This window comes from Strongylocentrotus purpuratus, unplaced genomic scaffold, assembly GCF_000002235.5.
Source record: "Strongylocentrotus purpuratus isolate Spur 01 unplaced genomic scaffold, Spur_5.0 spur5_scaffold_18, whole genome shotgun sequence".
Classification (NCBI taxonomy): domain Eukaryota; kingdom Metazoa; phylum Echinodermata; class Echinoidea; order Camarodonta; family Strongylocentrotidae; genus Strongylocentrotus; species Strongylocentrotus purpuratus.
The window spans coordinates 16,934,545-16,948,768 of NW_022145603.1; the positions used below are offsets into that span (position 1 = coordinate 16,934,545).

At 37.2% G+C, this 14,224-nt stretch overlaps 1 protein-coding gene across 1 annotated transcript in view; it reads left to right on the forward strand.

The window, feature by feature from the left end:
- Positions 1 to 11,634, forward strand: part of LOC105444431 — a 51,456-nt gene extending 39,822 nt beyond the window's left edge. The window contains exons 13-16 of the mRNA XM_030988804.1: positions 1,297 to 1,410; positions 8,792 to 8,926; positions 9,506 to 9,735; positions 11,511 to 11,634. Of these exons, the coding sequence (XP_030844664.1) occupies positions 1,297 to 1,410; positions 8,792 to 8,926; positions 9,506 to 9,735; positions 11,511 to 11,634 (603 nt within the window). The remainder of the gene's footprint in view (positions 1 to 1,296; positions 1,411 to 8,791; positions 8,927 to 9,505; positions 9,736 to 11,510) is intronic.
- Positions 11,635 to 14,224: the final 2,590 nt, after the last annotated feature.

Below are 14,224 nucleotides of genomic sequence, written 5' to 3' on the forward strand. Positions count from 1 at the left end.
GTACGGTGTAATGCAAAATTGCATGAAATGGAAAACAAAATGGCGACTTAGGATGTCTTAATGTCAACAATGCAAGATGAAATTGTCGGTGAGATGTGTGGAAATGTCCTGTACCATAGAAGTATAGTTATTGTACCGTTCGTAGTCCCATATGTGCAAATTCGTGCTGGTTTTGACTTATGTTGTTTTTTTTTTTAAACTCTTTTGCCGCAAAGGCCGTTTGAAGTTTTGTCCACTCTTTACGTCTTCATATATCCATTTCGGCCGCAATATTACACTCCCCGTTATTATAAAAAATAGCAAAAACTGAAATATATACTTAGACTTACAATATTATCTTTCTCATTTACCTCATGAATTAACTTTTAATTCGAGAAAGACTTTTTGTCAACAGGAGTCATTGTCAGGTTGACAGATGTCAGTTTTATTAAAGAAATTCCCATACCAGACGATTATTTCTGTCTGACCCCGAGTGGCCATTACATTGGTCATTTGGATTCAGTTAGGAGTCGGTTTAGCAGTGGGATAAGCCTATGGAACTTACAGCTTGACTAGAAGATCGGATTTAATCTAAATTTCACACATTTGAGATCTAAAATTGCCTTTTCATAGCAATTTAAGTTATAAAAGGGCACTAGAAATGTCATAAATAAGAATAAGAGCAATAACCATGCACTTTGAAGAACTCAAGTGTCCCTTTAAAAAGTAATTAATTTTAAGAAATATTTATTTCATCTGAACAATACTTTTCAGTCATACAAATATGTTTTTACTTAGCCCCATTCCTTCATTGATCGGCTAGCAAATGAATATTCATGAAATTTGCACTACCTAGCAAATGGGAGACGACATCTAAAGATAAGTCAAAGAGTTACCAAATTGTGTTTTATTGAATACAACTTAAAAATGTAATGACTTTCTTATTTTTAGACAGATTTTGTTCAATTCTAATCTGTTTCTCGTTAGTCTCGTTGCGTCTCACTGTGTGTTTGCATGCTTTAAAGTTCATCAGTTGTTTGTATTGCTGCGTGTCAGCTCGTTCTACAGCATACCAGCTCACTCGGTAAACATCACTCACTGCGACGGTGTATAAATACTAGTCATTTTGCAGGACTGGGCATCAAGGTGTGACTGAGGCATTAAAACCATTGAGATATCATGGATGACTTTAATTGCATAGTGCTATTTAATATCGTTATTCTTTTTTTTCAAGTTCTCATCTAAAGTGAGGTATGCAAGTATGTATTACGACTGAGATGTGTATTTTCTGTTCATTTCACTCTTTTTGTCTTCTAGATTGCCTCTGCCTTTGACAAGATCCGTGAATCTATCAAGAAGAAGCCGTTTGAATGCCAAGTAGTCCCCAAGTATTATGCCATTGAAAACAGCTTCGAGGACAAAGATGAAGAGGTACATCACAATTAAATCAACTATCACAACTTATAGTAACCCTGTACCAAATGAGTATTACTGATTATCTGTCCAATCCAGTTACATCCAATCCAAAAAGTGAAGTGGCTTTTCCTTGCAGTTACAAAGTGCTGCACAAATTGCCCTACATGTTTGGACCACTTTCAACAATAATACATGTATATCAATTAAAAAATTTAAGCTAATGCAGTCTATTGTTCTGTAATAAAATGTAATCTACACTTTATATCTTAGCTTGGAGCCGTTTAGATGAAATGTGATGGATTTTTAGACTTTAGCTGGGTTCTTTTTTAAGACCAAAAATGCCTTCAAATTGCATGGTTATTGTTCTTATTCTTATTTATGACAATTCTAGTGCCCTTTTAGTACCTAAAATTGTTATGAAGGTATTTTTAGAACCCAAAATGTGTAAAAATTTAGATTAAATCTGATCATACCAATTCAGCTCCGCTTTCAAAATAATATGGTGACCGTAAATTTAATGATAATAACAATACACGGGCCGGCTTGTTGTGCGTATTATAACCAACACGAAAAAGCCAACATTGGAGTTGGAATAAAATGCATAAGGCGCTACCATCTTGTTTTTCAGTAGCTGGTTCAAAATTATCAAATATTTGTCGGGCTCCACAAATGTTGGTAAAGGTTATATTTATGGGGTTCTTGGACAATTACCTCTTGGGTGTGCAACCCAAACCCCCCCCCCCCCCTCAAGGATAATTACCCCCCAGAAAATCACCCCCCCCCCCCCCCCCCCAAGGACAATTACCGCCCAACGATAAAAAAAAATCTGCTTCTATTAAAATCAACTTATGATCAGGCTGGACTTTCCTTCAATGAACAAGGGGGGGGGGAATTTCCTGGGGGTGTTTGTCCTTTTTAATAATGTCCCAAATGTTATGTTACGCAACAAAGTAGCCAGAGGCAATATGTTTTGGGTTGTCTGTCCGTCCGTAAGTCCCGTTCTCGTGATCGCGTTATCTCAAGACCCGATTGATAATTTCCCGCCAAACTTGGGTCATGTACGTATTTTGCAGAGCAAATGAACTGATTAGATCTAGGGTTATGAAGTCAAAGGTCATAGGGCTCATAATGTTTGCAAAAAGAGCTCGTGATCACATTATCATTAGAAACGATGGACGGATTACCATCAAACTCAAGACATGTATGTATCTTGCAAAGCCAATGAACTGACTATATTTTTAGGGTCATGAGGTCGAAGATCAGAGGGTCATACTTGTATATAAAAATATCCTGTAATCACGATATTCTGAGAATCTGTTAAAGGGCCCATGACATCGAAATACAAGTGTATTCCTGTTGGTGTGCAGTCCTGCATACATCTCATATTTTGATATGTAAACTTCTGAATTTGTTTCATAGATTTTTAAATATTTTTTGAAATATTTGTTGTTCACACTTGCTAAGCTCCACCCAAAAAACCTCCAGATCTCATTCCCCTTGTGACATTATCTGTCATGCAGTCATCAATGAGCTAACTTGAGAAAGTGGTATGTATTTTTGCTGAAGTCGACCACCTGTTACAATGCGTAATACAATAGCAACATACAAGTTGCTATGTCTGAAATGCTGTAGCATCACCAGGAAGACAAAGGCAATGATGATGTATTGTACATATGTATGGAAGCATGTAATTCTATTATGAATGTGTGCTAAGCTGGAGGAAATGACATACCATTGTCTATTGTAGAATATTAGTTTAGTCTGACATGTCTGACATAGCGACTTATATGTTGCTATTGTTTGTGGTATTGTAACAGGTGGTCAACTTTGGCAAAGTTACATGCCACTTTCTCAAGTTAGCTCACTGATGACTGACAGTTGAATGTGTAGAGAGAAGAACAGGCGAACACAAACTTGTGTAATTTCATCCTTTTTTAACTTCAAAAATACAAAAAACATGCAAAAACACGCATTAGCAAACCTAATGTTATTGAAAATTGTAAATCATGGAACAAATAACGGGACATTAAAACATGCACAAATTAGCGCATTATCCGAAACTATTGAGTTTTTGTCAGGATGTAATTTTTCTTTTCCCCAACTCTGGCACACAAATTATAGGAAGGACGAAGTTCTAAATTTGGAAATGTGTTTGATGCACTATTCCCAATACAATCCCCATATAAAGTTTTTGATTTACACTGAAATTTTGCCGGTAATTTAATTAAATGTAAAACTGGTGCCTGGCTTCCGAAAGTCCCCGCAGTGGAAGTGCGGTTCAGAGCCTGGAACTTCGAAGCCAAGTGGAATGTAACACATCCCATTGTTACGCTTTAGAACTCACAAATGCTATGAATAAATTACAAGAGTTTCGCCGGCTTGATTCCAGTCCTTCTCTATCAAGTCCCTGGTATGATGTATGCCGATGATACCCAAGAGTATGTCATATTGTTTTTTTTTTAAACAAACAAAAAACGGTGTTTTGGCTCAGTCAGTAGATCGTCCGCCTCACAACCGGGAGGTCGTGGGTTCGAACTCCGGCCGCGTCATACCAAAAGTAGTTAAAAGACGGGAGTTGCTGCTACCTTGTTTGGCGTTCAACAATAAGGGATAGAGCAACGTCAATCTGGGACTGCTCAGTGGCTGCCGGGCTCACGACCAATTGGGCAAAAAGAATTTCCATTTTCGGTTTAACTTAAGAAAATTTGGAGTGGACTTTAAAATATTATTAGTATTATTAGTATTATTATTCAAGTAAGGTCGTGAGAATGAAGCAGTTTTGCAACTCCAGGCTTGTATGGTAGATATTAAGAATTGGTCGACTTATAATGGTCTTAAAGGTGATTTCCATTCATATTGAATTAGGTATCGTTAGAAAGATTATTTTCAGTTCTTCATTTTTGTTTCTAAGTTCATTGTCAATAAACATAAGGGCAAGGAGATATACTGGAATGAAGTTACGAGAGTCAAGTCACCTTTATATACCTTAGAAGGTTACAAATAAATACGTAAAGACAGGTCGAGTGGTAGGGGCGGCGGACTTCTAATGTACAGTGCGTCCCGAAAAAAACTATACACTTTTGAAATGGCTGCCGAATAAAAAAATATATAATTCTGGGGGATTATTTTTATATGTATAGCAAGCCTATAAACTCAGCTTTCATATGACACCAAAATGTTTGAAAATAATTCATGCTTGGGTGAGCACTGCTCACTTTTGTAAAGGGTATGAAAATTAGGTTGCACAGGAATTAGCCTTCCAATTTGTGAGAGGTAATCCTTTGGAGCTTACGGAATTGAGGATGATATGACCAATTTATGATCCATTGTGATGAGTTTGGGTTTGCTGAGTGAAATTTGTAGTTTATGGGATTAACATTTATGCATGAGTGAACAGGAATTGCATTTGTTATTACCGTATAGCAATGTAACTTTCCATGGTAGACTCAGTGGAGTTTTCATGGGAGTCAGGACGGGGTGATGGTACATGGTGCAGGGGAGGTGAAATGTAGGGTAGGACTTTGTTTGGTAGATGGGATTAGGGTCAAGAGGACATGTATGCCCCTCCCCTCTCTCTCTCTCTCTCTGCCTGGGTGTGCTTGTGCATATCTTGACAATCCATTACATTCAGCTATCAATCACTTAATGAACAATGAACGGTATCAGTCAATCAGTCAATCAATTAATCAATCAAGCATTCAATCACCATTCAGTATTTCAACCAATTTAATCATTCAATCATAATTAATCAATAACTCAGTCAATCACTCAATCTATCAACCAACCAACCAGTCATTTTAGCACTTGAGTTTCTGTAAATGGTAAATGGGTAACCTTAAGAATAAGTAGCCAACATCTGTGATATTCCTCTTTTCAACAAACCGTATTTGAATAATCAATTTACAATAATTTTACATAATCCCCATCTGGTTATTAGGTAAATCAATGAGATGTTCAACTAATCTTACAATAACTGAAATGTGGGGTGAATGTTTTTATTCAAAGTCACAGATGTAAAAAATAACAGTTTGTAAGATGGAAATTACAACATGTACCATCACCCCATCCTGACTCCCATGAACACACCACTGAGTCTAACAGGGAAAGTTAGAATCCTACAATAAAAATTAAAATTCCTGTTCACTCATGCATATAATTTTCATATCACCCTCGATTTTGTAAGCACCAAAGGATTTACCTCTCACAAATTGGAAGGCTAATTCCTGCGCAACCTAATTTTCATACCCTTTACAAAAGTGAGCAGTGCTCACCCAAGCATGAATTACGATTCAAGCTCTATTTGCTTATGTTTCATCACCTTTGTGTGTTCACTCTTCAAACTGTATATAAGTTGCAACTTGTCTTTGATAAAACAATGTTACATTCTTTTTCACGTGAAGTTAATTCAAATGTATTGTAAAATTGAAAATGATTTGTCATCTTATATTAATTTTTCATGTGATGTTAACTTCAATGAATTGTGAAATTGTGAACATGCATAAATAAATAAATAAATAAATAAATGATAAATAAGTTTTTCTGAGAGAATTTCGTCAACGATACCGTTAGGAGGTTTGGGCGTGTGACGTCATTCCGTGGACTATTCACAACACGGTCACCGCACGCATTCTTTTCACAATCAGATAGCACTGCAGGGTACATAATCAGAGTGAAAGTATAGATGTTATATCAGGATATTAATCATCAGTAAAAAAAAAAAAATGATCTTGGAGTATGATGAAGAAGAAATTAGAAGCAGTGATGATGGTGAATTGGGCGAATTTAAAGACGACGAAAATGTAAACGCTGATAATCGTGATGCGGGAGTTGCAGCTGCAGGAGTAACTCCAGGAAGCTTCGATCAACGCCAAAGGCGTCGGAGCTTCAGCGGGTGTATAGGAAAACATTCAAACAGCGGGTTGGTCGACATTATCTCAAAATATGCAAAGGGAGTAATCACAATTTTGACTTTATTACTAGGTTGCCCGACTCCTCTGGGCATCTGGCTGGCCACTTGAAATTATAATTTGAAGAAGTCTTTGATAGGAAAAAGGGGGTGATTCTTCGTCCTACCCGGACGATTCTTACCCTTCTCTTTGCTGAGTTTTTTTGATCAGCAGACATTTCAACTACTACTACTACAATTACAAGCCGAGGAATACAACCATTTTAGCTCACATACATTCTAATCGCGCTCTCCTTGCTTAATTTGTTCGATTGACAGACGTTTCAGCTAATTTATAACCTGAGAAAAACAACTATCATCTCCAAAAAATGTCACGCTGCAATACAACGAAACACAGTTAACACTGCACTACGAATGGCTGAGCTATCGCAAGTTTTCCTCATGCCGCGAAATATAGGCGAAGCCGGTGTGTCAGGATCTGCAAGACGATCAATTTTACAGTACCAAACGTCAATATTTCAAGGAAACCAAACATCGGGAAGTAACCAATGCTTATATAATTGAAAGAATGTTTATTACTTTATTGTAAATTTGATAAAACACTTCATTAAATATCACCAAAATTGCAAAATCTACTAAAAAAATGACTCATCTTGTGTACCTATTAACATTGAAATTATCCCTTTTTCTTCTGGGTTTAGGAACAGTCCACGGAAATACGTCACAAACGAGAATATCAATGCTTCCGGGTTCCTCGATCTGCTTACACTATTGATCTTTCTATGTCTAATAATAATTTAACAACACATGCAAATTCATGTCAATCAATATATTTGTATTCCTTATGTCATATTCGCATTCCAACAATAGCAAACATGCATATTTTCATTACTTTCTTCCAAATTCACCTTTAAACCCAATGAGGATAAAACTGAGGTCCTTTACTTCACAAGTAAATTAAGACAATGTATATATTTCATTTGGTAACACTGTAATACACCCAGCTGACTCGGCTCGAAACCTTTGTGTGAGACTAGATGAACACTTGACATTGTTAGCTCGTGTGAATCCTATCTGCAATGCAGCATCATTTGCTTTGCATAAGATTGGGACAATTCATCCCTTTCTTTCAAAGTGGACCACAGAAAGACTTGTTCATGCTCATGTAGTTTTTAGCCTTGACTTCTGTAATGGTATCTTATATGGTCTTCCTGATAATGAAATTCAGAAGTTGCAAAGAATCCAAAACTCTGCGGCAAGGTTCGTAATTCGCACTCGACTTCAGTATCATATAAAACTCCACTGGCTTCCAGTAAAAACGAATTGATTTTAAGATTTTGACATTGGTGTTCTTGTGCATGCAAGGATTAGGCCCTGATTACTTACAACAATTGATAACAAAATATCGCCCGACAAGAAACCTTCGCTCTCAGTCACAATCCTTGCTAGTTCCTCCCTCAATATCAACAAATTACTATGGTGCGAGATCCTTTCAACAGGCAGCTGCAGAGTTATGGAATAAATTACCTAGTCATCTTAAGCAGGTTGATACAGTAGAATTTGTTTAGAGCCTCTTAAAGACACATTTGTTTGTTTGTTAAATTAGTACAATGTTATGACAATGCATTTATTCTTTCCCTTCTCTTCCCTCATGTCTGCTATTATCCTTTCTCTTCTTGTTTTTGAGCGTATAGAGATTTAAATTTATTTTTGTGATATGCGCTACATAAGAATGGTTTATTAACATTATATGAGCATTTATCTACATAAAAAATCCACTACTTGTAAAGGCCAAATTTAAAGTAATTGAATCTTTGTGCAGCATAAAACGTACCACCATTCGATACAAGAGTCTGAAAATCAGACTATTACTTGGGTGATTGCAATTACTTAAGTCGATTCGACAACTGATGGTCGTTTATTTTCGCACAAAAAGCTATTTCCAAACCTATTCGTTTGAGGGAAGTTCAAATAAGTATTGTCTTTCAAATACCATTGGAATTTAACATTTACAATTGTTTTACCTGCAAATGGGACAAAGTACCTTTAATATCTGACTTTTCACAAACATAATTATATAGTTATTCTTCTTAGAAGACATGACACAAGCCTGATGCTTTAATTGCCTCTGGTAATAATGTTGCCGATTCTTCTCCACATTTCTGTGCTACATCTGTGAAATTATCCCCTCTCATATAAGTTTAATATTCCTGAACATGCTCAATTGAATTTATCTTTGATTATTTGATGACATTGCCTTAATAATGTTGACAACTATTCATCCACATCTTCGATACATTTTTGTAAATCTTTTCTTATATTGCTGTATGATGTTACCATTGTTATTTTGTGATATTGCTTTTGTATTTTAATGTTTTTAATATGATGTAAATATCTGATTACTCTGTAAAACAGACAATATCAGCCTTGAGCTGCATGTCACTATGTAGAGTTTTCTTAAATAATAAACCTTCCTACTTTCCTTTGTAGATAGGCGAATTGAGGAAAGATATTGTTGAAGAAGCGATAAAAGAGCCTTACATGGGAGAAGAGATTCCAATCAGATGGCTCAAATTTGAGGAAGCTCTAGCTGCAGATAAAAAGAATCACTTGTCATTCGATGAGGTAGGACTGCAACGTTTTTTCTTGCCATTTCCAAATAAATTATGTTTAGGTATATGAGTTGAAACAAATGAGAGAGCAATTGTATATACATTTAGTTCATATTTAAACTTTAAATTTTAAAAATATAATTGGGTTTTATTCGTTTGAAACATTTTTTTAATTTGCCATTTTTAAGTACTGAAGTTTTTAACAAATTGATTTTTATGTATTTTTTATTTTCAAGGAAATTTAAGTTTAATCCTTATTTCATTTCTTCATAGCTACATACAACTCTCTTGGTATTGTTGGGAATATGTAATGCTATATTATTACATGTAAAAGGCATCAATGATACCCTTTCAATTTTGTCTTAATAGTAGGATGTAGTGCCTTTGAAAATGTTGGCATAAGATTCAGGCTACATGTTGCCTTCTGTATTTAAAAATTATTGCTTTATTATCATATTCATATTCTTTATATGCCCTGTGTAAATTAAATGTAATGTTACTGTTACCATATTCATTTATTTGATGGATACTATTTGTGATGTTTTTCACCAATCATATAATGATTTTAAAGCCATTTTTTAAATTCTCCTAGACCAAGGTACTAACGCAGCCAATGGGGATTGAACCTGAGCGTGAACTTCTCACGATGCTGACCTTCTACCACGACCTGGGTTATGTAGTCTACTATGGAGGCATTGAAGACCAGCAGTCTCTCCTACGAGACATGGTGATCCTGAATCCTCAGTGGCTAATTGATGTCTTCAAGCAGGTCATAACCATCAAGGATCCTGCAAAGAGGGTTGCTGCAGTAAGCTACAGCAGGTTTTTTAAAATTATAAAATGAATGGGAAGTGGGTATTAAAAACTAATTGTGTACCACAAAGGTCCTATGCAGTCTGTCCTACAAGACATCTTAGGAGATGTGGTTAATTGATGTCTTCAAGCAGGTCATTACCATCCTGGGTTCTGCAGAAAGGGTGAGAAACCTTCTCTTCCATTTAAAATAATATTCTGGGTATATATATATGTCACCACCAGTCCCCACTTAACACATACACGCAAAATAACAGCATCTGCACAAATTGTGTATGATTATCAAATCAACAAATACTTTGTGGATCACTCAATAAATAAGAACGGACGCCGCTTTGTATTGGATAACTGTTTTATTCAATCTGCAATCAAAGAGAAAATGCAGATAGAAAATCCGGTGTTAGCATTCAGATATTCAGTCGTAGAGTTACACACAAGATATGTCATTGAATAGTTCCCTGTATTTCTTGCCAAATATCTCAACCAAAAAGTAACTCCATGATGTTCAGAGCACAAGCATGTGCATATACATGTATCACCTCCAATAGCATACACCTGTCAAAGTGACTTTTACAACTGACCTAAATAATCATGCGCAGAAGCAAATTTGACTTCTTTTGCATTCAATCTACCATGCTAAATAACTGTTGCTGTTTTTCAACTCAGCCAAAATGAGAATTTATCAAACTTGTAAATCTCCTTTCTTTTGATACAACTAAAGAAATGACCAAATTATTCTTTAGAAATTTGCATACAATTTATGCGCACTCATTAAGTGTTTTCTTTTATGAACTTATACAAATAGCATGGCATTCTTTAATTTGCCAAGACTAAATCTTTTAATTCATACACTTGCATAAGGTGCCTGTTATACGTACATGCTTACTTTCTCCAAATAAACAAATTTCTTTGTTCATATGAGCAACCAAAGTTCAATATGCATGCAGTATTTCTACAAACTAAATATCAGGTCCTCAAAACACTTCACTTTGTGAATGACCCTAAAAGCAGTGACCAACTTTTTGCAAGCCAGATTTCATGCATGGTGAAATTATTTCTTACTCTTAAAACAGATCTTGGTTACCTTGATTTGTAAGTAAATAATCAAACTATTATCAAACATCTCACTCCATTCACACTCTCATAAATATATTTGTGCAATATTTTGTGTCTCTGCGTTAAATTACACTTTCCACTGAATTTACGGCTTTTTCTTATTAAACGACAACTTACCTTTGACCGATAGACGTAAAGTCTTAAGCGTGCACAGTATCCTACTTGAAGCTGTACGCACATACCAAATTATTTGACACGTCGACACAAAATTTGGCACAGCTTATATCTCAATTTTGAATTAATCTACACATTTTTATCCTTCATTAAACAAGTATTGAGTATTTCATGATTTAAACTTTCTTTATGGGGGGCGTTAAACTTAACGTAAAAGGACAGATTTGGGGACTTTCTGTCCCACCGGAATACTCATACTCTGATTTTCTCTGGAACATAATGTGTCTGCAAAAAACTCATGTTATGGTGTCTTCAAGTTTCAAACAAAATTTAAAGAAAAGATCTTAAAAAATGATTAAAGAAACTGTTTTTTCAATGAAACACACTCCCCGCCCAGATGAGGGCAATTATGGTCCTTATCTTATAACCTATATCAAACTCAAATTTCATATCCCTCAGATATGGATAAATGACCACTATTTTAGTTATTGGTCTGGTAAGTTTAGTGTTTACAGTTTTCACTTTCACATTCCTAATATTCCCATCTGACCCAGGATAGACATGAACAATTCTCCCTATAGTCCACTTGTCCCTGACCGCGTTATGGTCAGCTACCATGTCCACGTCATCAACTCGTACATTTCGTTTCTCTGTGTTCCATTTACGTCGTGGGACTGACGATGGGAACACATTCCATATCTTCCAAAATTCATTCACAATCCGTTGAACAAATTCTACCCTATGATTAGGATTCTTAGTTTCTTTGAAAGGACCCTGAGGTATCTATATAGAAGAAGACCTTCCCGACAACATGTCATTGGGACATAAGTACGCACCGTCGTCTGGGTCATTCGGTGATCTTCCGATTGGTCGTTGATTGACCAAGTTTGCGACTTCCTGTAGGCATGTGTGGAGTTCAAACGGTCTTAACACTTGGCTTCCTATCGCTTTTTTCAACGCGATTTTACAAGTTTTTACAAGCGACTTGGCGGTGCCGTTCTGATGAGGAGCTTGAGGCATTATGAATCTCCACTCAGTTCCACGTTCTGCGCAGAAATCCTTCAACTGCTGATCGTTCCAACCTTTTACCATTTCTCGAAGTTCTCTTTCTGCGCCTACTAACTGTGTACCATTATCACTGAACATGCGGGCTGGTTGTCCTCTAATCGCGAAAAAATCTGTGAAACACTTGTAGGAACTCTGAAGTTGAGCAATCGACGGCTTACTCTAAATGCACAGCTCGTGTATTGAGACATTTGTTCCTGCTAATATTTACTTGAATTGGCCCAAAATAATCACATGAACAATAATGAAAAGGTGGGGTAAATGGGGCTACTCTCTCTGGAGGCAAATCTGCCATCTTCCGACTTTCGATCTTTTGCTCGATAGATCGACACTTTACACACCTGTATTTGTTCGTTTTAGCTAACCTATGCACCCCTATGATCCAAAATCTCCTTCTGAATCTAGCCGCTGTCGACGCTACTCCATCATGACCCTTCTCATGGAAATGATGTGTGATAAGAAAGGAGATTGGATGATTACGCAGTAGGAGAATGGGATGCTTATCTTCATATGACATTGAGCCTTTGTCGACTAGCCCTCCAACGCAAATTATTTCATCCTCTATGAATGGACTCAGCGATTTCAAACCTGCGGATTTCAATCTCTCGCGTAGCGATTTCTGAGCGTGTTGAATCCAGTATGTCTCGGCATCATCAAGCTCACTTGGCGTTAACGATATGTCGGTTGCTGCAGCTTCATCCTGCTTCTTCTGAACTCTGGATTTCAACCTGCGAACAAATCTCAGTATGTAGGCCATTACACGTACAAGTCTCCTCCAGCTTAAGAATCTTGAACTATCTATTACCTCTGCTTCAGTTACGTGGAGGACTCTCTTGATGCTGCATTTCTTTTCGTCGATCGCGACTGGATCCGGTTGAACTCTCTCAGCAGGCCATTGTTCCTCTGGTAAGCTTAGGAATTCTGGCCCACTCTTACATCTACCTTCAAGCTCATCAATGGTTATACCCCTTGAAATGTTATCTGCTGGGTTCAAAGGGCCAGGCACATGCCTCCACTATTGTGGATCTGAGTTAGTTTAAATCTCCCCTATTCTGACTGAAACAAACGGCTTGAAGTTCCTGGCTTGACTTCTGATCCACGATAATGCGATTGTCCTTCCAAATCCAACTTCAGCTCTCTCTTGATCGTCGCACTTAGTCTGGTGGCCATTACTGATGCATGTAGCTCTAGTCTTGGTATCGTGAGCCTTTTCAAGGGAGCTACTCTTGACTTAGCTGTGACGAATTTGGTTTGAAACTGTCCGTTAGTGAGCTGCCATCTCAAATAAGCACATGTTCCATAAGCGCTTTCTGACGCATCTGAGAAAACACACAACGTAGGTTTCTGCTCTGCTGTTGGTGGTGTTAGACACCTATCTAGTGCAACATCATTCAAGTTGTTCATTTCTTTGAACAGTGCTAGCCATCTTGATACCTCTTCAGGTTGTAACTCTACATCCCATCCTAGTCCTAACTACCAGAGTCTTTGCATGCCGATCTTGGCGTTGAAGAGGAAGGCGGCTGCAATTCCTAGAGGATCGAAAATCCGAGCGATACGAGCCAGAGTTTTCCTTTTCGTTAGTGATGGTTCAGTCTCAGCCGGCTTTACCTTGTATGATAAGGTATCAGTTTCTTTGTTCCATCCAACTCCTAAGACTTTCTCTTCATCTGTAGATTCTAGCAGATTGGATTGCTTCTGTTCACCTGAGTCCTTATCTGTCAATCGTTCATTCATTCGATGACCACCCTTTGACGCGGAAGCCTCCATTCGCTAATATGGTGTCTAGCTCTTCTGTTAGCTTAACCGCTTGCTCCTTCGAAGACACTGAAAAGCATATGTTTTGTATAAGATGTAATTGTATGTCAGTCTATTTTGTGTGTATAGCGCTTAGAGACTTTGGTGGTAAGCGCTTTATAAGTAACGTTTTTATTATTATTATTATATGTCGTCCATATACTTATCCTCTCGAATGATGCGAGCTGCTTCCGGGTGGTTCTCTGCCCCTTCTTGGGCTGTTCGTCTAAGGGCGATCTGTGCCATGGCAGCCGATGGCTTATCGCCGAAGGTCAAGACGGTCTTGACATTACGTCTGGCTCCTTGTCGGTCTGTAGGTTTCTCCACAGATACCTGTGAACTTGCTGGTCACTTTCTGGGGTCATTGCTCTATGATCCATCTTTGATATATCTCTTATCACACCTGTGG